This window comes from Acomys russatus, chromosome 24, assembly GCF_903995435.1.
Source record: "Acomys russatus chromosome 24, mAcoRus1.1, whole genome shotgun sequence".
In the NCBI taxonomy this organism is placed as follows: Eukaryota; Metazoa; Chordata; class Mammalia; order Rodentia; family Muridae; genus Acomys; species Acomys russatus.
This window is the reverse complement of record NC_067160.1, coordinates 21,073,387-21,101,342: the sequence shown is the minus strand read 5'-3', so window position 1 is coordinate 21,101,342 and position 27,956 is coordinate 21,073,387. Positions and strand designations below refer to the sequence as shown.

The following is a 27,956-nucleotide window of genomic DNA, read 5'->3' as shown; positions in this document are numbered from 1 at the left end:
GTCATTCTTAATTTCATCTAAGTATTATTCCTTATTAAAAGGATGTTATACTCTGTGGTTGATTTACAGGTTTTGTTTGTTTTTGCTTTAAATTGATTGCTTAGTATGCTCCTCAAGGCACTGACAATGGGGTACAATTTTTGAGTAAAATTAACATGATTTGAAGAGTTTGTAACTTATAGCACACAATGTTCTAATAGATAAAATGGGTCTAAAAGCACAATGGTATTTATCAGGGTCTTCAGTATTGTTTACTGTTTGTATTTTGTAAGCCTTGTTTAAGTTACAAAAGTAAAAACTGCTTTGTTGTCTTTGACCTAAAAAATATGCTAATGCTGGTACTGTGAATGGGAGAGTTGGCCTTAATTCAGAGCACTAATTCACTGATTTCAATGTTCCTGCTGCACAAATAGGTAGATTGTAATCCTCTTTTCTTGTATAACATGCCATGCTAATGGAGACTTTTCTAAGTGAGTTTTCATGCTAAAGAAAACAGGCAAATGAATATGTTATAATATAACTTCAGATAGTTAAAACAGTGGCTTCATACAGAAGTCAGGATGGCCACCGTTCTTAAGAAGGGAAAGTTGAACAGCAGCTCTCAAGATAATATCAGTAAAACATCTGAGAAGCAGATTATAGTTTAAAAAAAAAAAAGTCAATAACATGCTCTCAATTTTGTAAAAATGCTTAAAGACGATTATCTTAAAGAGTTACCTGACTTTATTTTTCCAAATCCTTTTGTAAGACAACTGATGATAGATTTTAAATAACTAGACCTTGCCGTTCAAAGGAAACAATACAGAGATCTACCAAAACCGGAGGCAGCGATTATAGATTGCTTATCAGACCTCGGTACCTGGTGGGGAGAGCACAGCTTCTTGTCGCCAGTCAGCCGGTTCCCATCCAGCGAGAAGAGGAAGCTTCTTCGCTTGACACTGTCTTCAGATTCCGACTTGGGAAACCTGTCTCCTTCCCCTCTGTGGTTTCCCTCCAAGTGTTCCCTCTGTCTCCTCTTCTTCCTCCGGTTCCTCCATTCCTTGGCACTCTTGGAGCTTAATTTGGAAGCCTCTGAAGAACTCTCCAGAAGTTCTCCTAACCCTCCTATCCCGCTGAAGTCTCTGGATGCAGCGGAGGCCGCAGCCACTGCCTGTTAAGAGTCAAGGCAAGGAGGTAGATGTTCACAGTAAGTGCCTGGAAGCAGGAATGAAGGCGGGCGACCGCCACCTATAGTCATCAATAACACAGAGAATTCTCCATTCTCGTTTACTTAACAATAAATAACCTCTACCCTTTAAACGGCATAATTACAATGTGCATTAAAGCAAGAACAGCCCAGTGCGGCATCTGATTTGGGCTGGCCTTTAATCCTAAACTCTCTGGAGGTTAGTTCAGGAGACATTTGCAGACCTGAAAGAACTTTCTCTACATTAAAAGCACTTGTTTGCTCGGAGGTAGATCCTCTTTGATCACTGTCCCACTTCTCTCTGGGATTGCTCCTCTTTTGTGTGATTGTGAGTCAGCAAGTGTGTGGTCCTGCTTCATTGGTTCGCTTTTCTTTCAATCTGGTGACATTTAAAGCTCCGGGTGTGCTAGTGTACATTTGTAGCCCCAGCACTGCTAAGGCAGAGGAAGGAGGAGGACTGGGAATTTGAAACCAGCCTGGCCTATATCATAAGGTCCCATTCCAAGCCAACTCAAACCAAACCTTCAGTTTTACCTCACATGGAAGGGCTGGAAGTCGAGTGACCAGCTCCTTCTCATCTCTGGCTTGGATTACACCGAGTCCTGTGGTTCACAGCTCTGAGGTGTTGTAATTAAAGACAGTGGGGCACAGCACTTTCAGTTGTAAAATTTTAAATGCTTAGCAATTTCATACTGTTGTATAAAATAGCATGTACTGAGTTTTTTTCTAAATATTATGAGAAAATCTCATATATTTTTTCCCATATCTTAACATCATGCACTCTCATAAATTTTGAATTTCTAGATTTATCAATGAAACAAAGCCAGCTCTGTGGTAAAAGCATAGCCAATGTTTTGCATTTTCATCATAGGAATAATATCTTTAGGCTGGAAATGATTTAACCATGACTTAGCAAGGATATGAAACAACAGAGCACATATTGAGCCAAGTGCTCATTAAGTATGTTCCTGTTTTTAAACATAAACGCAGAGTAGGAAAGATTAAATTATGAAAATATTGGTCACATGTTTTTATATATGACATTATCAAATATAAATAACTGTAATGTATCTACCTTTTTTTCTATCTTTCACTTGGAGTACAAGTCACATGGGTGTTTTGCTTTGTCCTTTACAGTGGTCGGTACACTAAGTGACTTAGAAAGTCCTCAGTAAATATTTGACCAGCAAAGATTTAAGAGGCGTTTTACAGGCAATTGTCTGACAGTGGTGTAGATTCTGGACAACTTAGCCTTGATATTCAAGCTCTCATAGAAGGCTTGTGAGAATGACGTGGATAAAGACACTATGATTTAAAAGGGGATAAAAGTAAAACCCGTGTAATAAATTTTGTCAGCACTGTGTGCTTTGTTCTTTCCTAAGAAGCAAGCTCTCTTCACTAATTTTGTTTTTCAACTTTATTCCAGCTAAAGCCTTAACATGAAACACACTGTGTTGCCACTTTTCTCGGATCAGTAGCATCTCTGTTGGCAGTTGTATATTGAGTATGGTCTTGAATTTGTGTGTTGGACTTGACAATCCAGAACATGAAACACAGATATGTGTCTACATCAAGCACTGGACTCATGAAGGGTCTCTGGTTTAAACACTTCTAAGAGACAATGCCTGTATGTGGTAGCTGAACCCATAACTCCCCATTTTACCTGTTTAAAAATGGTATGATAGTAAGACAGTCAACATTTTTTTTGATTCTTGATTGTCCATCATTTGTTAAATCACCCATGATGACAGATGAGGAATAGTGGAGATGCTGCATATTATAACTTACATATGTGCAATGAAGTAAATGTGCAAATGAAATAAAGCAGTTGTTGGTAGAAAGTTAAGTACAGTAATTAGTGCATTGTTCATAAGAAGTACATAATATGTATTGCTGGATAAGTGAAAACATGGACCTTTGTTTTATCCAAATAGAGTCCTGGGTTTCCTTTCCTTCTTGTACAGACACAAACGCAGCACTGCCAGAGCCCGTCATTTATCGACTTGTTTGTCCCTAGAAATGTAGGAAGTAGTGCTAATACTCTCTGGCTATAGTCCTGAAACAATTGTTCCCTTAAATCACTTCTGGAGTTTGTTTTGCGTATGACACAATTTCCCTGCCTATTCTGAGTAACAGTTCAAAGCAGTCAAAACCAAAACAGATTTTTTTAAGGCAGCTAAAGCAACCTCCGACACAACACATTTTCCATGTCACTCATCAACTCAAATCTGCCACTTGTTCTGCTCTCAGAGATTGGCTGACTCCCTCAAAGGCAGATGTTTCCTGTCGTCATTCATGTTCGTGCACCTGTTTATGCCAATGTCCTGCTTGCTCAGACTCACAGTCAGTCGTTCATAACTAACATCCTGAACCCCACTTATAACAAATAACAGGTTAGTGCTTAACGTTTATGTAGGTAACATTTTTAGGACATTTCTCTATGTCTCAAAATTATAACTTACACTGTGTCTATGAGCCTTAAAAACACAACTACATGACTAGCCTTTCATTTTAAACATGGAATCAAGTTAAAAACTCATTCAAAGTCACAAGACATTAAGTATGCATGCTTCATATCTACTATTTATATTATATCTCTTAAATGTCATGATTTCAAATTGCATCCTATAGCTAACTCTACTTTCCCAGTAGACCTATAGAGCCTTGGATAGGCTAATCTGCATAATATTGAACTATAAAGGTCACGGATTAAATACAGAGTACAATTACAGTAATTGAGGATAGCACATTTTTGTCTACTGTTAGCTTTTCCATTTTTAAAACTTGCATTTGATTTTGTGAGTCCACTGAGTTGTGTACATTTCACATTTACAAAATGATTAAGCCTACAAAACCCTTAAGAAACATTAAGTAAAAATGAAATCAGTGTGGTGTTTCATGAGGCCATTGGCTAGATGGATGGCAAGCTCTGAAAGGGCTTTAGGTGGTGGACAAGACCTGAGCGTCACTGAAGTACACACAGCATCATGGCGCATCAAGTCAGCTTTCCTTTCCTCTTCCTGTCACTCACAAGACATTATTAGCTATGTTATCAAACAACAACAACAGCAACTACAACAACAACAACAACAACACCAAAACCAAACCAACCAACCAAACAAACAACTAAAATAAACTTGGTACTTTGATTTTCTCCCAAATTACTCCATTCTATGAGCTAAGGTTAAAGTGATATAAACCTAACACTATAGCCAATCATGGTAAATTGGCCACTACAATCCAATAATTAATTATTCAGTGGAGAATGGCACATTCTAGCTGATTTAAACATGAGTTTTAAACAAGCTACTTTAAACTTTTATTAGACATAGTCTAAATGTAGCTTTGGATTGCATTTCTAAAGTCTAAAAGACTTTAATTCATGTCATATTGTCCCTCCCAGTGGCTACAGGACAGAGGAAACTTGCCCTTATATTGTGATATTTGTGACATATGTGTAGCATTTGCAAGTGACTCAGAAGTGTTGAAAAATTAAATTTTGGTTCTATAAATTCCAATTATACACTATAATTCATAGATATACCATCTATTCATCTGAACAAACAAACAAAATTTAAAAAGCTGGTAGTTAAAACATTTTGCTTAGACTTTTACTTCTGGTCCAGCTAGAATAGCAGGAGCCAGATTTCTTCATTCCTGAAAGAATCAATAAAATAGAAAAGTATATAAAAGTCATGGTTCTGAAGACACTAAACTCTAGTCAAGATGTCCTAAATCCCTGGGAAATGGGAAAGCACAAAAGCTCCATTCGTGTCCTAAGTCTTAGACTAATAGACTGAACCGCAATGGAAATGTGTCTCTGTATACTTCATGAGTCAGGTGGGGGAGCTTAGCTTCCAGGATAACCAAGGTGGCTATGGTTGACTGCACAGGCACATATGGAAAGGGCTGTGCCACAAGATAGAACTGTAGAGCTCTTCTGAGATCCACCTTGAGTACTGAGACCACTCAGCTGTGTGTGTGTGTGTGTGTGTGTGTGTGTGTGTGTATGTGTGTGTGTGTGCGCGCGCGTGAGAGAGAGAGAGAGAGAGAGAGAGAGAGAGAGAGAGAGAGAGAGAGAGAGAGAGAGAGAGAGATCTTCCTGAGGTGAGCATTAGAGAGAAGTCACCCTTCACTCATATTAAGATATACACTAGCAAGCACTTCATTTTAAACACCACTGGGTAAAATATGTAGGAAGTTTGTTACTCAGTTGTAGATGATAAATTACCTTTACACTAAATACTAGTATGGTCTTATAGGCCAAGTCTTCACATATTTGAAGATAAAAAAGCATGAAACTACAAATTCATGTTGACACTTGGTCTTACTGCAAAGACCAAGAATTTTTACAAGAATGCAAAAACATCTAGTGATACACAAAATGAACTTTCTAGAACTAAACTGAGGATTTACAGGACTTTAAGAAAGGAAAAATGTAACCATGATAAAGACAAGAAATTAGTCAAATCATACAAAAAACTGAAACAGTCAAGAGGCAAAGACATTAAAGTGATGCTTCAACTGTGTTATACATGTTCAAAATACTAATTATGGACAGCCACAGTGTCTGATATAAAAATCACACTAGACAGTACTAATAGCAAATTAGGCAGTATAGAAAAAGATGATCAACTTGAAGCTATTAAGATAGAAACTCTAATCTTGTGAAGAGAAGCTTATTTTAAATCTCATTTGGAACTACAAAGACTCAGAATATGTTTGAAAAGAAAACCAAAGACAGAACCATAACACAGTCATCTATAAAACCGTAAGAGTTCAGAGACACAGTGTTGGTTGAAGAGACCCATCACTAATACATCAGCTAACCTGATGAGAGGCCACAACCAGATCCACATATGGGCAATTGGTTTTTAACAAAAGTGCCAAGTCAATTTAGCAGAGAAATGATATTTTATTCCCCAAATGATTTTAAAATAATTACCTTCCTATGTATACAAAACAGAATATACACAGCCAACAGTTTATTCACATATTCATGTAGAATGAGAATTGCACACAAGGTAATGAAGAAAGTCATATAACATTGGGAGACAATATAGGGGAAAATTTGAGGGCACTTATTTAAAAAATAGCTTAGATACCACACCAAAAGTATTAGATCTAAAGAAAAGAAAAGAAATGCAATAAACTTTGCTTGATTAAAAAACAATCAAACAAAAACATTTACTTTAAACACATTATCTGACAAATGGTAAACCAGCTCCAGCACAGCATACATATGTCAAAGACTCGTACCTACTACATATAAAGACCACATCAGACTCAATAAGAAAACAACCAACTCTAAAAGTGAGAACAAAGTAAATAAAACATAATAAAATGAAAGAGGATGAAGTGTTAGAAGATTTCAGCACGCATGTCAGGGAAGAAAGGCACAGAAGAAAAAGAAAAACACAAAAAGTGGTTCTGCTTCATTACTTGTTAGAAAACTAAAAATTATAACTGCAAAGAAACACTTATCATCAAGGCCCACGAAAAGACCTAGCCTTGCCAAACGTTATCAGTGATGAAAGAAACGGAGGCAGGAAGGGCCACAGTACCAGACACAGGCCAGGCTCCCACTAGGTGTCTTTCGCCTTGTAGTAACCAGGGTGTCCACCCACACCTTTTAATCCAGTGCTGTGTTCCACCTCTTCAAAGTATGAATTTCTCAGTCACTATAACCCTATCCCAAATGAACTTCAGTACTGAAAAAAACTTGTTACTTAATTTTAGATGCCTTTTTCGTTCCTTAGTTCGAACAGCAAATTATTGGTAATATAGAAACTCCAAAGAAGTCTAAAAAGCTGCCATTCACAGAGGTTTCTTGTGAACTCTAAAGATGCACTAACTATGGAAGACAACTTCAAAGGTTTGCTATTGAAATTTAGCATTATTAGTTGGAAATCTCAATAATGTATTTTTAAAATTCTACCCTCAAGTTTCCATGAGCACATTTCATAATAAGACTATCCCTAGTGTATTCCTACCTGAGAGCTAAATTCATTATGATGTCTAAAAAGTTTGACTCTAGTTTTATGAACAGTTTTTAAGTTTCAATGCCATTAGCTACATACAATACAAAATGGTAGCTCCAGCTCAGTTATGATGCCCAAGATTCCTAGTAAGAAACTAAAAGGGCAATAAAAAGCCGACTGTTGCTTCCTACCTGAGCCTCCTCCTGCTGCTTCTTCAACTGCTCCAGCATCTGCTGAAACTCTGCCTCTTTCTGTTCAGCCTCCTCCAGTGTGGCCTGATTCTGCTCCTCATAGGCCATGGCCACCACAGCCAGGATCAAGTTCACCAAATAAAATGAGCCCAAGAAAATCACCAGGACGAAAAATATCATGTAGGTCTTCCCAGCTGCACGCAATGTCTAGTGGAGAAAGGGATAATTTCATTGATGCTTTCCTATAATATCCTCCAATAAAAATCAGACTGGATTAGTTAGAAATTAGCCAATTGATGGCTAATTCATGATGATGATGATGATAATGATGATGATGAACAACTATTTTGACCTAAATATTGTTGGTGTTAAGATGAACAAATATGTACACACAGACATAACCAGATTATCAGCAGTATGACTGCCATGTCATTTTGACATAAATACATTTCAGAATAGGTTGTATGATCTACATTAAAGTATCATCATTAGGATTCCAAATGCAGGACAGTGCTATAATTGTCATGCTTCCCCATTCTCTACAGATGTAGTTAAACATCCTTCATACAAGAAATTCTCTATACCTGTATTTCCATCATGTGAGTATGTTTGGGTACATATATGAATATATATGCTTCATGTAATAAACTCTCTCAATTTTCTTTATAAAGATAAAGAATGAAGCCCATAACAGAAGGATTTTTATCGATGATAATTACTATTTTGTGCATTTATGTTTGTGTGTATATGAAAGAGATGGAAGTATGGAAGAGACAGTGCAAGGAGGGGTGGGCAGGGGAGAAGAGGGGAAGAGAAGAGAGGAGTGAGGAGGATTCTAGGCCCATACACTCTAATATTACGACCTCTTTAGTATTCATAAGTGATTAGAAGTCAGTGCTTAGCATTTTGTATGAGTTCAACACACATCCCAGTAGTGTAAATTTAGTCCATACCAACTGGTAAAGATTCTCCCAGTAGTCTTGAGTCATGAGTCGAAAGAGAGACAAGAAGGCCCAGCTAAATGTGTCAAAGCTTGTGTAGCCATAGTTGGGGTTTCGTCCAGCCTTCACGCAGATGTATCCTTCCGGACATTGTCTGTGAAGAAAAGAGGCAATGGTGACGGAAGCAGAGAAAGTGCAGCTACTTCTCCCAGTCACTCTTTATTTACAGGAATTGTCAAAAGCCAGAGATATTATCTGTGAAGAGGCTTTCGTTTCCAGAACACTTCAGCTGATTGCGCACAGGTGAAATGTGTTAGAGACACCCGCCAAAAATGGAAGAACAAGAAAGTCAAATTTGTAGCCATTTAGAAATGCAAAGGGGTAGCAGTCAGACGGCCCTGTTCTGATGTCATCGTTACTCACTCTTCACAAAGCACCAAGAATCAATAATTTAAAATTAAGGAGGAGAAGCCATCAGCAAGGTGAGAAATAAATCAATGAGATCACCTGTGAGCCAGTTCTTAGAGGTGTCTAAAATAGCCTCACATTTCAAAACACTTGGATTTATGGAAAACTCCGAAGTCAATAGAATATCATGTATCATGATGCTCAGGTTTTAATGTCAGTAAAGTATCAGCTATGGTCTTTTACTCGCATGTCCTCAGTTTTTCCTTAGCACCTTTCGGTCCCAGATAGGTTTCCCCACTCTTGAATTCAAGTTTCTTTCCTCTCTAGACTCTACTTTTTTGGGACAGTATGAGAAGGTGCCATGCATACTGAGCAACTAAGAAGTGATGATCTTCTTAAAAGCAGCTATACCCCGGATGGGGAGGCCTGGCGGGACTCAGAGGAAGGATAGCAAGTTACCAAGAAGAGACTCGATACTCTAACAGCATATATAGGGGGAGGAGGTCTCCCTCAATCCCAGACATAGGGGAGGGTAGAAGGGAGGAAGTGGGAGGGAGGGAGGAATAGGAGGATACAAGGGAAGGGCTAACAATTGAGATGTAATATGAATAAATTAATAAAAAAATTTTAAAAGAAAAAAAAGCAGCTATACCCCAAATCTATTTGGGACTTTAAGGGATATTTGTCTGCAATGTCTACATTTTTACATTAGTATATAGTATATACTTTCAGTGATATTTTATTTCTTGCTAAAAATTGCCATCTTGACCTGTGGGAATTGTTTGAATTGGTACTTGTGACAGACAGCTTCTCTGATTTCATGCCTTGTTTTTCCTTTTACCCACCCAGAACAGTTTAAGTTTCTAGCTTATTTCAAACTAATCTCTTTCTATTTCTTGAGACAGGCACTCCTCTGAGTAGCCCTGGCTCTTCTTATGGAGAACAACATCAGAAACAGAAAAGTCTGGGTGGCACCTGGTGTTTATTGCTACTAAGCAATTCCACGGGCTAATGGAACAAGAAGATTAGGTGTGTGCAATTTGACTTGTGATAAGCACACACACAAACACATAAACATCTCTACATGCAGCCATTTATTCTTATATTGAGCTGCATTTGACATCTTCTATCCTGAATTCTACCCATCAGCATAAGAATCACTTGAGAGCTTTCTTGTTGCTTGCTTGTAGCAGACTCTCCTGGTGAGTAGTCTGGCTCCCAGCATCTCTCTCCATTTCCTCAGCTGATCAGCACTTGTGTATACATACAGGACTGGTTGTCCAAGAATTGGTGGGAAACACTTTATTGCTAAGCAACTACTCCTTTCTCTTCAGTTTCACAGACTCTGTTCATATCCCAAAGGTTGTGTTAGTACATTTTACCCCACTTCTCACTTTACCTCACATTTTTCTAGGTTGTTTCATATATTTCTGCTATCTTAAATTCTTTTGTCATAAATTTTTTATATATTTTTAAAATTTTCATCTTGGGATCCCAAACCTCCCAATGAGCTTCAAAGTTTGCATCAATTATTTTCCCCTCTGCATCTCATGGCGTGACAATTGCTTAATGTATTTTCCATTGTAGAGAGCTATAGAATATTTTTTCTACCTTAATTCTTCTGTGTGTTTCACCTAGTTCACTCCCCATCATGAGTCCCTTTAACCTCTGATCTTTTGTTCATCTTTGTTGTTTTGCCCTTTTCAGACACCATGTGATTAGAATCTTGTAGTGTGTAGTTTTTTCAGGTTGGATTTTTTAAAAAACTTTTCATCTAGGAACACGAATTTCAGATTCATTTATCACTTAACAATATTTGATTATATATGCATACAACAGTTTATATGTTTACTTGCATATACAAAGACATTTGGGCTGCTTCCAGTTTGGTCTGGTTTATGTATATAGCTGAAGAAAACAGTAGCATGCCAATTTATGTGTAAAGGCGTTTTCTAGTTAGTTGGCTCATGGTCTAGCAGGTGGTAGTGTGACTATGTTTATTTCCTAAGAATTTACTCAACTTGCTGACCAATGATTATCTATGGTTCAGAGACTGGAGTTCCTAGAGAGGCAGTCACCCTTTATTATGTACATACAGGGCATTTCTCCTCCCCTTTTCCACATCACCACCATGACCATTACCACCACAATCATCATCATTATTGTCATTATTATTATTTCCTTCTTACCCTGCATCAGAGCCATTTCCACAGAGTAAAGGGTCTTTTTGTCCATCCAAAACATAAAAATGGCCTGTTAATATAAAAAATAGCCAATTTGATTTCATAGTAATTATATTTACATTAAATGCACAGCAGAGTTTGGGGCTGGTGTGGTGAGATGACTCACTAATCAGTGGTGCTTTCTTCTTATCTTGGTGACCTGAATTTGATCCCCCAGGGAGCATGTGCAGGAGAAAAGTGACTCCCACAAGTCCTCTGACCTTTTCGTGTGTGCTGTTGTGCACAGGTACAACCCCCCACCCCAATAATTTTGTTTTATTTATTTGAAATACATCTTAAAAGAATTCACTGGAGAGTATTTCATTTATTTCCGAAGTGTTCATCAATAATGTCTATCTACGAAGTGGCTTCAGACATAGTCTGAATGCTTGAAAATGTATTCAGGAATACTAAGGGGGACACACGGTGGTGACGATTCTTACTGTCATCTGCGACGTAATCGTTCCAGTTGAAGGTGCTAGTTGTTACATTAACAAATGTCCCATTTGAGTCCATTGTGCCATTGAAGTAGGAAGTGGTGTTGGTTTCAAAAGCAGAATCGCTCGGTGGCCACTGCAAGCACTTATTCCTCAGGTTGCCCATGAACAGCTGCAGCCCGATTAGAGCAAACACACTGAGACAGAACACAGTGAGGATCATGACGTCAGAGAGCTTCTTCACCGACTGGATCAGGGCCCCCACGATGGTCTTTAAACCTTTGGAGAAAGAACTATAGATCAGCTTAGGAGTGTGACATACGACAGGATGTATTCTTGATAGGTGAGCACATTGTACATCCCCCATGAATGGCAGCTTCAGCAACATAGACAGAGAAGCTTTATGGGCTGTCTCATGACTTGGAGACAGATGGAGGGCTGGCTTCCTATATGAACACCATGCTGCCAGGCAGTTCTGAACCAGTGTTCACTAGTCTCTAGGAAGTTCTGCCTGTGTGATATCATGTGTTGCCACAAACATGTAGAAAACCAAAATGCTGTTATTTTTTTTTGTTGTTGTTGTTTCAATTTTTGCATTTCATGACACCATTTCTCCCAGCCCATTCTTTATGCCAGCCTGCAAGAAGCAGTGACTAAAAGGTGGGGTGTGTGTGTGTGTGTGTGTGTGTGTGAGTTTAAGGCCATAAAGATCCCATGCAACACATATGCTGCTCCATAACCTTTTCTCCTTTATAAATGATGATCTATTTTTGAAATAGATCTGGCGCAAATGGTAAAATCCAAGGCAGTCAGTAAAGCCATGATGGAAAACTTATCAGAGTGCAGGAGAAAAGACATACATCTTAAATGCATGAGGGGGGTTACAAAAACACACCAATGACATATGGATGGCTCATGCAACTTTCTGTTAAACTCAGAGGCTGACTTTGTGAATAAGGTAGAAATTACCAACATGTTAAAGGACATGAACTGACACTGAAACACTATCCGACATGAATAAAAAGCAATGAAGCCAATGATGGGGTTGCAACTCCAATATTGTTATGGTGTGTTTAAAGTCAGCCTCGGTGTTTAACCTAGCTCTCACCTGGAATGACTGAAATTGTTTTCAACGCTCGGAGAACTCTGAACGTTCTCAAGGCTGAGACATTGCCCAGGTCCACAAACTCTGTCACATATCTGTAATAGGGAGTTCACACACAAACACAATAACACACAAGAAAAGTTGGAGATATAAAGGCCTACCGCCTTACACCAGTTTCTTCTTACCTGGAATTACAGAAATAGTTTTCAGAGCTCGCAAGACTCTGAAAGTTCGAAGGGCTGAAACATTGCCTAGGCTTACAAATTCTGTTACATACCTGTAGGATTAAATCAGAGTTACTGATGGTTTTGGCAAAGTTCATTTTAAGTAACTAACTCTGGGTTGGCATTTAGAGCCCCTCGAGATATAAAGCTCAGGAAGCTGAAGGCTGAAAGCTGCCTTTAAGGAAAAAAAAATTGCTTGATTTCAATGTAATTTTCATTTACATGAGGATGATTGCTTGCAAAACTTATCACAGCACAGTAGTTCCTATTAAGTTGTAGTTAATAAGTAACCTGATTTTTATGAAGAGAAGGATGGTGGGATATGAAGTAACTCCAGTTATTGCTCAAAAACTGAGGGACATCAAAATAAATCCACTGGTTGCTGATTAGCGAAAGGATATACCTATCTTTCAAGATTTCATCCAGTGTACATTATCATAATGTACATGGCATGGTGTTGATCTGACTAACAAGAAAGCTCTGTTTTCAAAACATGTTTTAACTTGGTTTATATGGCAAATATTTTCCTTTCCTTGAATTTATCAAGTTGAAAAAAATTTACTCACGCCATCACGATGACACTGAAATCCAGCCAGTTCCATGGGTCACGAAGGAATGTGAAATCTTCTAAGCAAAATCCTCTTGCCAAGATCTTTATAAGTGACTCAAAAGTATAGATCCCAGTGAATGTGTACCTAGGAAGGCACCCAAGCCAAAGTTAGCAATTGTACATAGGAAGTAAAAAGAGGTGGGGTTTTTTTAGAGCATGGCAAACCCCAGTGTTTTAAAAAAAAAAGATTCCAAAATTTTGTTTCAAATTTGTATTTACCCAAGAATCTTAAATTAATTAACCTTATTAGACTGAGTGAAGTATTAAGAGAAAATAATTCATCTGTCATAAACTTACTTTCCATAACTGTTGTTAAATACGTCTTAGAACAATAGTTTCTTGGAGGAGTTGGGGAAGGTGAATGTGATCAAAATATACTGCATGGATTTCTCAAAGAATTCATAAAGACATTTCTAAAAAGAATAATTGTTCTCCACACTTTGTAGATAACCACTGAGCTTGAGCTCTGAAAGTGTCTACGGAAGTAGAAGGTAAGCTCAAAGGGCGGAGTTCTAACTGCTAGTGGCCAATGTAAGGGCCTAGCAATTTTGTAACTTTCAGTAGCCGTGTAGCTGGTGTCTTCTTTGAGAGGTAGGATAATGTAGATTCATTCACTTTTACTGGAACATTCCTATTCGAGCTTTCTGGTGGTTAAACTCATTTAGGGCTACTAGAGTAGATTGGTAATAGATTTTATTATTTATTCTTAGGACTTGGGTATAGAATTATAGAACTGCCCCCATCTGTCATTGTATCTCAATCATCTATACAGTTATGATCACACAAAATGTTTCCATTTCCTAGGATTTCATGTCTGTATTTGCCTAAAATCCTCAGATCACAGATGTAATAAATTCTTCAAACTAATTCTGTATTCACGTTTGCTTGGACTCACATTTCTGCTATCAAAGGGTAAACAGCTTTTGAGTTGTGGTCTATCATTGTGTGTTCTAGCCCATTTCTCTGAGTGATGACAATTTAAGTTATTTCTGTTTCTTCCAAAAATAGTCAAGAGTACTTGTTTTTAAACACTGTGTCCTTTAAAAGCACAACTTGAGTTTATTTTTCAGAGCATTTCATCTAAGCCATAGAAATATTTGGTTGTCCAATGGCAACTCATGTGTTATAGTCTAAAATTGCTTTATATTTACAAAGTGTTAGGATCAGTATTTGTATAATGGCTTTTTCTTAGATATTACCTCTTAGGGAGGAACAAAGAAATAGTTGCAGAAATCATTACATTTAGTTTAGTGCATTCTTCCTCCACCAAGCTCAGTGGCCTCAGGAAAAAAAGGTATAACTGCTGCATATGAAGTATCTGATGTTAAGAAAGTATGTGTTTTACCACATTTGTGTGTACCTGTATCTCAGCCTAGACATTTGTGTACTGCATGAAGTAACCTCTGTTTTCATCTCAGAGTTGAAGTATCGCACTGTCTTCTTTTTCCCTTAGATTCCATGAAGCTTTGCTTCTGTTTGGTCTCACTTTTAAAATTTTATTTCTTTATTTGCAATGATAACCACGAGTGTGTTTATTTGCTTGTTGCAATGCAAAATCTACTAGATTTAGTTGTTTAGAAAAGTTGTGCAGTTACTTAACAGAAATGTCCAAGTCAAAAAACTCATGTAACACTAAAACTGTTTTAGTAGCATACATTACATCTCTAAGTTACTACTTTTACCTTAAAAAAGAATGTTCAGGGCTAGACAGATAACTGATTTTTTTAAAGATGACTGATTTTTAAAATTTTATTAATTTATTAAACCAAATTAATTACTATTAAATTAAATTATTATTAATTAATTAATATAAATTAATTAATTTATTCAGATTACAACTAAATTGTTATCCCATCACTTGTATCCTCCCATTCCTCCCTCCCTCCCACTTTTACCCTATTCCCCTCCCCTAGGTCTATGACTGAGGAGGACCTCTTCCCTCACAATATGGTCATAAGCTATCAAGTCTCATCTTGGTATTCTGCTTATTCTTTCTTTGAGTGACACCAGGTCTCCCCACCAAGGGGAGGAGGTCAAATGTGGAGCACCAGAGTTCATGTCAAAGTCAGTCCCCACTCTTCACCTAACTGTGGAGAATGTCCTGTCCATTGGGTAGATCAGAGTAGGGGTTCGATGTTTACTAGTGTATTGTCCTTGGTCAGTGCAATAGTTTGAGCAGACTCCCCTGGGCCCCAATCCACCCATCATGATATTCTTCTTGTAGGTTTCTAGGACCCTCTGGGTCCTTATGTTTCCCCATATCCTATATTTCTCTTACCTAGGGTCTCAGTAGGATGCCCTCACATCTATCCCAATCTCCTGGTAATTGAAGACTTTCATGGGACATGCCTTTTGGGCTAGTGACCAATTATAAGTGAGTATATACCATGTGAGTTTTTCTGCTTTTGGGTTAAGTCACTCATTATGATCATTTCTAGTCTCATCCATTTGTCCAAAAATTTCGGGATTTCCATGTTTTTAATAGCTGAGTAGTATTCCATAGTGTAAATGTACCACAGTTTAAAATTAAATGAGATTTATGTGTGCCTAAATGCCTCAACTAGTGTTTTTTAAAAAGTTTACACAGAGTAGCTTTTATAGGTGTTTCAGTTTGGTTCACCCTGAGTCATAAATGGCACCTGGCATTTCAGTCAAAAGAGCTGCTTTGCCTAGAACAGGATCCACTATGACAGTAACATGCACTAGAAAGTATTTTTGAGTATTGTAAGTGATCTTTTGCTGAAACATAAATTGTTGACAAATGGTGGCATACGGTAAATCTTAATTGTAATCTCTGAAAGTGCTAATACTAAAACTGGATGCCATTTGTTTGGGCATCTTTCTCAAAACAATAGAATCAAAAGACAGAGTGTTTAGCTTGACTTCAAAAGGAAGAAGCCACAGTCAGACCATTACCACAAGGAGATTGCCAGAGAATGTGTGTGTGTGTGTGTGTGTGTGTGTGTGTGTGTGTGTGTGTTCATTCCAAAAAATTCCTCCTACTTACTCAACATTCTTCGTCCAGTCTGGAGGATTACTGAGTGTCATAAATACACAGTTGGTCAAGATAGTGCACATGATGAGCATGCTGAATAAAGTAGATTGTAGTTAAGGAATAAATGTCAATTCATTATGGACACCTAAAGTCTGCTCAACACAAAAGATTCGACAGCACAAGTTAACTGTGAAATTAATCTTACTTAGCTGGGATAAGACAGTGGTTAATGAGAAAAGTCAAAGCCTTTTACACAGCCTAGTGTTCTTCCTAAAAGATCAGGAACTGATTAGGAATTGTCTTGTAAACAGATGCTGAAGCAGCCTCATAGTGATGTGAATCATTTCTTTATCCTTTACAGCATGCTATGGGGTGGGGAGAGCTGTCTCAGGCTAACAAGGTAGTATCATTGGCTATACCGCAAGCAGCACTGTTTTGCAGGTTCAATAAGAAATTCATGTGATGACTAATTTTATTTTAAAATACTAACATTGTCTAAGATCAAAGTTCAGAAGAGAGCATTCACATGTACTTTAAAAGGTTGCCTCTTACTTGCTGTGTCCATGTGACAATGTATTTTACTTCATATAAGCCTATTTTAAATTTGCCCATAGAAAAGGACCACTACTGACACCATTTCAAACATATTTTGTCATTACTTCAGAATATATTGTAATGCTTATTCTATCCATCACATGTATTTTACTATTATAATTTGTACATGTATGTGTCATACTAGGAATCAAATCCAGTGTGTTGAGCATGCTCAGCTAATTTTGTACCACTGAGCCACATGCCAGACACGCAGCTTCAAGGCTGATGACTTTTTCATATATTGGTAACCAGGTACATAGACACATAGCAGTTTCATGAATACTTACAGAAGGAAGAAAAGAAAAGAAGAAAGAGAACAAGAAAGAAGTGGGGGATATGAAGGAAGGGAGAAGAGGAAGGAAGGGGGCAAGAGGAGAAAGGGAGATGAATTTGCTGAGGATAGACAGTCAGTGAAGACCTGAATGTTGGAGCATTTGGCAATACTTATAGTGACACTAACTATAAATATACTATATAGTATAATATACTGTAATGACTGTAGTAGGTTAGACCTCTTTAGCAATAATAAATTAATTAGTTGAGGATAAGAGAGGGCAAGTGGATTTGCTTTTAAATTTGCTCTATAATATGGTTGACAGACTTACTAGCACTTTTCCTATTTTCTTCTAGAACCATTACGAATACTTTTATGATAAACTTTATAAATAACAAATGGCCGGTGGAAATTACTTAAGCTACTTACTTAAAGTAACAATGTTGTTACCATTTGCTGCAAAGAAATTTTACAGATAAAAAAAAAATGAGAAATTCATTTCATTAAAAACCAATTGTTAGAAACAACATTTGGCCAATTCACATGAAAAGGATATGAGTGTACCAAAATCTTAATGGCAATTTTCCTAACAGGATTTAGTGGAGTTAAAATGTACAAGGCAGAGGTGGCACTGAATCGAAAGATTGCCTTCCCTTTATTCAACACTACAAAAGTCTGAAAAAGAAAATACGAAAGAGATTACTAGATTCGACATGCGGGCTTATTTGAAGCATTTACAACACATCTCAAGAACTTTTACCTGGAAAAAAAAAAAGAACGTTTACCTGATGTGCTTGTTTCAGTCAGTTGGAACATAACCAGTATCTCATTTACTAGACACAGGCTCAATGCTTCTCCCCTATATGTATGACCACAGTAAAAGCCCACAACTAGCACCTCGTCTGCCTCTAAGCCTCCAAACTCATTGATACAAACTGATAGTCCCGCACGTGTTTAAGATCAAATTATACAACCTTCCAGAGTTCATTTCTATTTGAGGCTTGCCATCTGTCTCTAGTTTGGGTACCTTTTCAAATTATTCTGTATATGCAACTTAAAATAATCTTTTATAAGTGTTTTAATCATTGCAAACCTTCTAAAACCCCAGTTTTGTGGCTTCCCATTGTGTCTGCAGCAGCTGCCTTGATTCAAGACTTTTAAATAAGTCATCAGACCAGATTTTGCGTGCTGAAAAGGATCTACTTTGTAGCGTATACCAAGAAAAGACAGCTGCATTGGAAATCAATCTTAAATACATGACTTCAAAAGCTATGCCATAGTTACAAGTCTGTGATCTGAAACATACATTCATCATCTTAGCCTTTAAGTTATGCAGACCCATGACTACCTATGGCGGCCCTCAGGATAGGTCATCCTTTATTTATTTATTTATTTATTTTTTACTAGACTCATCTCTGTTCCAGCCATTTAATCTGCTTGTCAGTCTCACTCAGAACTGGTCAATCTCCCTCTGGCTGCAATGAACATGGTCACAGACTCAGAAAAGAGGCGTGTACCTGTAGAAAAGTCTAACTATACAAGGCTATCCCCCCTATCATGACCTCTACCAAAAAAAGAAGTCTTTAAAGCATCCTCAAGTTAGGAGCACTTTAGAACTGTCAATATTTGAATTTGGGGGTATGGGCAGATGTTTATTCAATTCTTTTCACCAGTATCGATACGCAAATCACCCTTCCACCTCCCCCCCCCCCCATACACACACACACACCTTACATTTTCCCAGATAAACCACACTGTGTTCTGATTGTTTCCTGCTATTTCTCTTGCCACTAACTCTTGGTGTACTACTTTGCACTCTTTCACATGTTGCTTGTAATCACCACCAAGTAGCAATTTCCATGTAGGGGTTCATTTGTGGGAGAACCTGGCTAGATGTTTTTATAAATGACTGGGCACGAAGAACCTGCAGTCTATGGCTGCGTTTCCCCCCACAGCTTTTAATAGTGTGGTTTGCCAGCAAACGCTTGTTCTAATTAAATACGGGTTTACCTTTAAGGCGCTGTTCACCTTTATGACATCTGTTGTGTGTACTGATTTACTTAATAATATGTTTGCACCCTTTCACTAAGGCTATATCCCATATACTCACGGCGACTAGCAACGCGCTCTGTTTGAAGAGGCAGGCAGGAATGTTTATACTGTGAGCAGAAAAGGGCAGGGACAACAGGCAAGCCTTTCACCGCCCTTGTGTGTTTAAGACTATCGAACCAATCATTACTTAACTAATCATTTTCAATGAGCCGAGCTCCATAAATTCTAGGGAGAGGGCAAGTAAACTCTCCCTTACTAGCATCAGGATTATCTGCAAACGACAATGAACCTTGCTAAGCCTGTCCTTGAACTACAACAGCATTAGTGGATTGTCATGAATTCACAGTCAAGCAATCAAGATCCATTTAGGCACCACCAGCAGCAGCAATAGTGTGTAAAAGTTCACAGCAATTTAACGTGCATTAACTCACACTCTTTGAAACAATTTCCCTGAAAAAGCAATTTCTACTTGCAACATTAGAAGGAGGTTTTATTTCGAACTATCTCCAAAAAAGAGGCAGAGCAGGAATGGACAGTCGTTTTAAGCAGGAAGCCCTCTGCTTCTCCTGCAAGGTTAGCCTGTGGGTGCTAGTGGATCCTAGACTGGTGAATGCGGTGCATCTACTCTGAGTTTATAACTCCGGCACAGGACGGAGTTTAAGAACACACCCTGCCTGCTAAGAAACAAGGAGTACAGCTCTAAAGCTCTGTCTAGTGAAAGAATTGCAAAGAGATGTTTGAAACCTGGGGTCCTGGTGTCATTGAATGATGCACCTATATTTGGCACCTTGAAAAAGATTTGGTGCATGTTGCCACAGTCGTTACATACACTGTGGAAAAAGTTTGTTACAAACAGTCATTTCTTAATCTGGAGTGCTACTTACATTGTTGTTGTTGTTGCTGTTCCTGGATAAATACTAATAGTTCACTGGAATTTTTAGTTTTGTGAAAGAAAAAGCAGCTTTACACCTCAACGGAGCAGGAAGATATCAATGTATTTAAAAAGATGTCACAGCCTAAGGCAACAACAAGATATTTAAGAGGAAGCTAGGGGAGGCTCCAATGTTGACGGTGCAGTAGAGGCCAGAGGCCTCAAACCAGACCAATGACTCATTGCAAGCAACATTGGCAAGTGAGTTTGTTTGGACAAAAGGCTATACTATGTAACACACTGTGACACACTGCAGCTTCCACGCCAAGGTGCTTTTTGATTATTTGTTTTGTTTGGAGAGTGAGGTTGCAAGGGAGGAAGGCAGGTAGAAAGGGAGGGGGAGATGAGTGAGATTGGGGTGCATGATGTGAGATTCACAAAGAATCAATAAAGAGTTTTTTTAAAAAAAAAAAGGATGGCGCAACCAATTGTCTACAATCATATTTTACATTCATTGTCGCTGCAGAGTTTGATCAGCGGTCAAGAACCCTGAAGGTAGCCAGAGTAGGCTCAAATCTTGATCTCTCATTGATAGAGTGTGACTTTAGTAAGCGAAGGGCTCACTGTTGGCTTTACTTTCCCATCTGTAAACTGAGGCTAACAATAGTAACTGCTACCCTGGCTCATTGGTAAGAAATGAACTGGAGTGTTCGAGTGGCTCCTGACATAGGGTGAGCCCAACAAATGTTGGCTATTATTATCATGCCACTATTTTTAAGCTGTTAACCTGGCCAGCTTAAATGCTATTTAAATATATTGTGGCCTTACTCATCTAGTTATATTAGGAACTAAGATACATCATTAAATAGTGACAGCAAATCATTACATGAAGCCCTATGTTGCCTTTTACACACAGTGTCAGATAGTAACATGGCTCCATGCTATGGTAAAATTCTGTGATTCACACATTACCTGCCCCCCTCCTTTAGGTTTTAAGAGCCACAAATCACTTTTCTGAAAGTAGCACCTGAATCCTCATCTTCATAGATATTTCATAAATGAAGGCAGGGCAGACAACAGTAAAGGGCTGTGTAGAAGTATCCCTCAATGTTTCAGAGTCACTGTCAATGAATCATGACCCAAGCAGCTTCTAGCTCAGAGTGAGCAATGCCTGCCCTTTCCACAGAGGATGATCTGTGTCTTAGTAAAAGATTCAAATTAGCCAAACTTAAAAGGCCGACCTGTAAAACCAGATGCTAATCAACTAACAATACAATGTGTAAGTTATTTTCTCATGTGGAAAAGAGTCATAGTGATGCTTTTCCCTCAGGACATATGTGGGGAAACAAGTTATTGACAGATGAGTCTTGTTGGACATGGAGTCCAAACAGCTTACTTAACCAACTGGTAAGATTATTTAATATCATCTATTAGGTAGCCCAGGGTAGCCCTTTCACAAAGAGGTGATACGGTTATTAGGAAGGATATTATTTCAATGCAAGTAAACATAGCCTTCTCTCCATTAAATAATATCTCCATTTTCTCCCATTCTCCCTCAGTCAGCATATTAAACTGATTGACTCCCTTGTTTCTTTTTAAAAGTACAATATTTATATCATGTCAAAGTAAAACAAACTCTTCTGTCCTGAAAAAAAATATATATATTGGGGTTTGTAACTCAGGCTGGCCTTGAGTTCATCAATTTTCTGGCTCTGTCTCCCAAAAGCTGGGTTTATAAGTATGTGACAGCAAACATGGCTGTAAATGTATATTTTAATTTTTTTTATCAAATGAGTTCTGTTTTCCTAGTCCCTGAGGGAAGCAGATTATTATTAATCATACTTTATAAAAATCAGAGTTTCTAAATTTCAAGCATGTCTTGATAATCTCGGCAATAAAGCATGGGGGTTGATTTTAGCATAGCTCTGTATGTTTAATACCTTTCTTTGGTAAACTTAATAAACTTACGTTTTAAATATTTGTTTTATGTTTTATTTATGCATATGTCTTTGTATATGTAAGTATATGTGTGTTAGAGTGCTCACGGAGGCCAGAGAGAAAGAAAGAGCCAGATCTCCTGGAGCTGTCAATATAGGCAGTCCTGAGCCACCTGACATGAGTGCTGTGAACCGAACCTCAGTCCTCTGCAGTCACATCAAGTGCTCTTAAACAAAGAGCCATCTCTCCATCCCCAGAACTGATAACTTCAAACACTACTTAAAGAATGCAGTATTGACAACCATTGCCTTTTTAAAGTTCTATTTGACAAGCAAAAATGTTCTGCTTATATCTTAATTCATAAACCATCAACTCAGAATGATGTTAACTTATCTTTACAATGAACTGTTTCATCATTGTAAAGGTAAGCTATAAATTGTGATTAAAGGGTGCCAAAATATCAATTTACATATTAAAACAATATCCTTTATTTAGGCTCTCTAAAGGTCTCAGAAAGCTGGTTTAACTTTAGAAACCATTTCTCCAAGAACTATGTAGATATTTTAGACATTGGCAAAGCATCGTTATAACTGTTCCTTCAAAGTCCATGGATTGTTGTTGTTGTTAATAGTATCACTAGATTTTCTCTTCTAATCTTGATATTTCTTTCCTTGTGGTGATGTTCTAACTATTTGTAGATTTAGAATTTCACTATCCCAATCTCTAGGAAGCCTGTAGAAGTTCCTAATCATATGCCAGGGTAGAGGAAAAAGACTAGTAAGGTATGCCTGGGTAAACACACTTCTCCATGAATTATGTGTCTATAGGAATAGATAAGTAGATTACTGTCTTCTAGAACACAGATGATTGTAAGAAACATCAAGCCAAGAATGAGCTACAAAGTAAGTTTGGCATCCACTCTTTTCCCCTCATAACTACAATTTGGCTGTCTATCAAGCAGTTAAATAGGTTAGCAATAGCAGATACTTATCTTGGCTGTCAACTTTAAGTTTTCCCATTTATCTTGGTACTGTGAAATGGTAGAAGTTGTTTATGCTTAATCCTCCGTAGCAGAGGTTTTGTTTCTTAGGAATGTTTCTGTGTTTGCTTTACTGTGCTTCAAGATGGGTAGCAGTAAAGAGTGCCATGAAACCTTTCACGGATGAGCATTACAACGGTTCCGTGTACATAAGCCCTTGGTTTGCACATCTAATCGAGAATGTGTTAGTTATATAAAGTCAGCACTCACTTTCTTACTGACGTAGTAGGGGTCCAGGTCCTCCAGCGGCTCTGACACCATCTCTGGAGGAATGTCTCCATAGATAAATGGAAGGTTCTTCCCAGCTTCCAAGTCACTGTTTGGCTTTGGTTTGTTCTCATCGTCAATGTCTTGTTCTTTCTTGGGTTTCTTGGCTTTCTCTTCTGCAGCACGCTTTTCGATAGCAGCAAGAGATTCTCGAGTGAAAAGGCGGAAGCTCTCAGGTCCCGGGGGTACCAGCAGTGCCTGGGCCATCTTTTCATCCTGCACATTTAATTACGTTTAGCTTCTTGCATAAGAATTGCCTAAGTGGATGGAAACCATGCATGAGTGTTAGGAAAGCAAGAGATAGATAAAGAATAAAAAAATGAAAACCCTATAGTATTTTTGCTTTGGCAAAAAATACATTGTCCTGTTTTGGTGACTAGCTACAAATTTTAACTGAGAAATAACATTGGATATGATTTTCTGTTATTTCAATATGTTTCAGTAATTTTAAATGTTAAATTTCATAAACAGAGCAAAAGCTTAATTATGCCGTTTTACAATGAATGTGTATTTCAAATTGAACATAATATTTAGGGTGTATTGGTTAACTAAAAAATAAAACATTTAAAAATAGCCTTTTCTGAGACCTTGAGCCCAAATGTGTTATGGTATACTTTTGTTAAAACAGTAGTGATGATAATATTTGTCAATCAGTTTGTTTAAGGGACCATTTTTCACTATACTTCCTGCAGCACAATGTATTAACTCTCTAAATAAAGAAGTGTTGCTAATGATACAGTTATTGGGGTACATGCCTGTTTCATTGCATTGCAGGACAGGTAAGAAATTTTGTCTAACCGAACCATGTTCTAGTTGCCAGCATCATCAATTGACTCACTGGAAACCATCACAGCAACATGGAAGAGAGCGATTCTAGAAAAAGAGACCCATCTTTTTTTTTTTTTTTTTTTTTTTTTTTTTTGGTTTTTAGAGACAGGGTTTCTCTATGTAGCCTTGGCTGTCCTGGACTCGCTTTGTAGACCAGGCTGGCCTCGAACTCACAGCGATCCGCCTGCCTCTGCCTCCCGAGTGCTGGGATTGAAGGCGTGCGCCACCACGCCCGGCTTAAGAGACCCATCTTTTAAAAATACCCATATATCTTTTTATTTATGTGAATGCATATGTATTCCTGATCATGTCTGTGGAGGAGTACCTGTGTGTGTGTGTGTGTGTGTGTGTGTGTGTGTTTGTGTGCACATGTATATGCAAATGATCAGGCACTTCTATACCTGTATGTGGGGGTGTGTGTGCAAGAGGACAACCTGGGTGTCATCCCCTAGAACACCCTTCAGCTTTGAGGCAGTATTTCATTGGCTGAGAGATTACTGATTATGGTAGACTGGCCAGCCAACGACCCCAGGGAACCATCAGTTTCTGCCTCCACAGCATTGGCATTACAAGTGTGTGTCCCTATTGTTCTACATTTTTATGTGGGTTCTGGGAATTGAACTCAGATCCTCATGCTTGTAGGGCTAGCACTTTAACAACTGGAGCCACCTCTCCACGTCCTATGTCCCTTATTTAATGAAAGCCAAATCTTTTTGCCTTTTAGGTTTTTTTTGTTTGGTTTGGTTTTGTTGTTTTTTTTTTTTTTTCTTCTCCTTGAACACTTTGGAGGCATTTTCTGAGCAAGGCAAACTATATTCAGTTCCTCTTATGCTTTACTGCCCTCAACTACTTGAGACAACTTTGATGTTGTCCTGGACTTTGCCAGTGGAGTCCTGCAATGGTTCTGAAGAAGAACCACCCCTGGGCTCTGCACTGTGACTCTGTAGCTTATGAATTGTATGGTGTTGGATAATATGGCCCCGTATTGTTTCAGTCCTCATCTCTAAAAAGGGAATAAAAGAAAAATTGACCTTTCAAGAGTTTTAGAAATAAATGAGTTAATTTATATTGGTTCTAAAAATAGTTCTTTGGAGTACAAATCACTTCATTAATGGTAAGTATCGTCAGCTCTGCCTAACGTTTTCCCTGCTATGTTGTCAGGCATCCTCACAAGTTAACTATTCTCTTTTAAGGGAGCTTTGGATATGCTGAGACACTGCTGACCCAGGGCTTCAGAAGAGCCTGGAGGGTTGCAGAGTCCAGGGACACAAGCCTCTCATCTGGCTGATGCAGGGGCCTGGCTCAATGTCCCAAGGAAGGTAAAATAATTACTTCTGCAGGAATTGTGACTAGCCCTCAGAACTACAAGAATCCAGTCATATGAATATTGAAATGATAGTAGCAGTTACTTTATTTGTATTTTCCACAAGAGCCACATCTTTAAATTCCAGGGGGGAGGGAGTAGAAATGATGACAACAACGAAACATGATGCATACATCAGTTAGCTTGTAGAAGGATCTGCAACTACAGTGCAGAATTAATCATCAAAGTCGGTGTGACATTTCCTCCATTCCTGTCCCCTCCAGCCCCCACATCTTTCTAGTCTTGGAGACGTTTACTCCTAAGCTGCCCTCTGATGTTTGCCAATATTGAGCACAGACAATGAGAAAAATCTGGACTGTTTAATAGAAAGAACAGATAATATTCCTTTGTTGTTATTGAGTTTGTACTGGAATTACTAGTTCCCTGATATATTGCAGTGGCCAAAAAAATGTTTTCAATCTGAGATGCCTTTAGTTAGCGTCTATAGCATCCCACTGTCACAGCGAGCCCCATCAAAACATCACACCATTCTTTCACTAATTTTGTAAAAGAGATCCTGTTTTGTGACTCAGGGCTTTTTGTTTGTTTGTTTGTTTGTTGTGTTTCATTTATTTATTGTTTAGATCAAGTAGCATGTAGATTAGAAGGAAAGACAATAGTTTTATTTAACTTAAAATTGAAGTAACTATTTCCTTTGTGCTGTTTATGCGTGGCAGGCTGTACAAAACTGAATCAACACTTTCAGTCATCTCTGGTCCATTTTGAATCCATTGCTCATTGTCTATTTCTAAGTACAGAAGAAATCAGTGGTTTTGACTAGTCTTTAATACCCAGAAAGTCAGAATCTATCTGCTTCACATCTCTGGTCATGAGCTTGGGGCCTATGGGTCATTTTCCCAGTTGCTAAAATGAGAAGGCAGCATGGGTGCAAACATGCTTTTCTTGTGAGATAAAGTTGCTTTTATATTTGAACATCATGTTGAACTGATGCTGTCTTCCTTACTGGTACTGGGAAAAAATAATGTTGAATCTGTGCTGGGGATCCTGTGGAGTCAGTCTCAGAGTGCCTGTGTGTGTCACTTAGCCTTGCCAAAACCATGGAAGACTCAGTGGATATAAGGGCTCTTGTTTCAGAGCTTCCAACCTGAGCTCAATTCCTAGAACTCACGTTGCGGATGGAGAGGACTAACTCCCCTAAGTCTGTTTTCCACATGTGTACAGTGGTATGGGTGCCTGCACGCACACACAGGCATACACACACATGCATGCACACACAGGCACTCCCCCATGCACACATGCTGCTAAAGAAATGTAAAACTATTTTTAAAGAGAACCTCATTATATAGGTGCCAATACCTTGTCATTAAAAATGACTGGTTATTCATTTATTTCATTTCCTATCATTGAAAGTTTCTAAAACTTCAGTTTTCAGAATGAAAATCGTATTTCTAATGTTGCATGTGGAAATCTTTCAATAATCTGTGCAGTTCATTCAGACTTATATAAAATGAGACAGAACAAGATACTATCACAAAAATCATAAATATTCACTTGCAAAGAGACAATCATTTACCATCTTATTTACTTACAAGGGTCCATAGTGAAGAATTTGATTTCAAGACAAAATGAAATCTGCGAAATTTTCAAACGGTTGTCTAAACCCAGACAGACAGATCATTCCCTGTTCTTGGTTTTTCCCTGACTAGGGGAATTAGAGCGTGGCCAGTATTTGGACAGGCTTCCATTTTCAGTGTGCTCAGGGGCCCCTAACTTCTTGTACCATTTTGCTGTATAGTAAAGTCCCATCGGCTTTCAGATCTCTTTAAAAATTTTCCCAACATCTTTCTAGTTCATTGTGAGCTTATTACAGAACTCTTACATAAGTTTATATCCATATTAGAACAGATATTTAAATTTTAATTCTTGTTGAAGCCTTGATGTGGAACATACATTATTAATGAGTATATGTGCATTATAATTTATTAAAATATATCCAGTTTAGTGTACCATGTTGTCTCCAGAGCTATCTTTTCAGGACAAAAAAGATAAAAGAAATCCAAAGAGATGATCATTTTGATTAAAAAGCAAAGAGCCTGTGTGTGGGTATATCTGAGCAATGCAAACATATCCCTCCGCCAGCTAATATGAAGATTACCATCCATTGTTTTCTACTGTAGCGCTTGATTACAGAATTTGATATCCAGAAGGAACCCTTGGACTATTTATTCTGGAAATATTCATCACAGGAATATGTACCAGCAACTTTTCATGGACCATGGAAAATATCAACATACTGATCAGCCCTTTCCTCTAGGAGATGGCAAACCAGTGCAAGATACACATGCTAACAGACATTAACACAGACAATTAAAATACAACCATACACAACTGACTAGCTGGTGTTCATAAATTGCATCAATTTATTCTAACCAGGCAAGGGAGGGAGAGGTATGGTTCATAAAACTTTTC

The 27,956-nt window shown here is 38.1% G+C and overlaps 1 protein-coding gene across 1 annotated transcript in view; it reads right to left on the bottom strand.

Moving 5' to 3' along the window:
- Nucleotides 1-27,956, bottom strand: part of LOC127207725 (sodium channel protein type 3 subunit alpha-like) — a 113,398-nt gene that overhangs the window by 59,656 nt on the left and 25,786 nt on the right. Inside the window, exons 2-11 of the mRNA XM_051167158.1 lie at nt 23,279-23,592; nt 17,726-17,843; nt 16,313-16,403; nt 13,262-13,390; nt 12,475-12,566; nt 11,373-11,645; nt 10,897-10,960; nt 8,312-8,453; nt 7,359-7,565; nt 860-1,150 (exon numbers count right to left, since the gene is read on the bottom strand). Coding sequence (XP_051023115.1) covers nt 860-1,150; nt 7,359-7,565; nt 8,312-8,453; nt 10,897-10,960; nt 11,373-11,645; nt 12,475-12,566; nt 13,262-13,390; nt 16,313-16,403; nt 17,726-17,843; nt 23,279-23,542 — 1,671 coding nt within the window. The 5' untranslated portion in view covers nt 23,543-23,592. The remainder of the gene's footprint in view (nt 1-859; nt 1,151-7,358; nt 7,566-8,311; nt 8,454-10,896; nt 10,961-11,372; nt 11,646-12,474; nt 12,567-13,261; nt 13,391-16,312; nt 16,404-17,725; nt 17,844-23,278; nt 23,593-27,956) is intronic.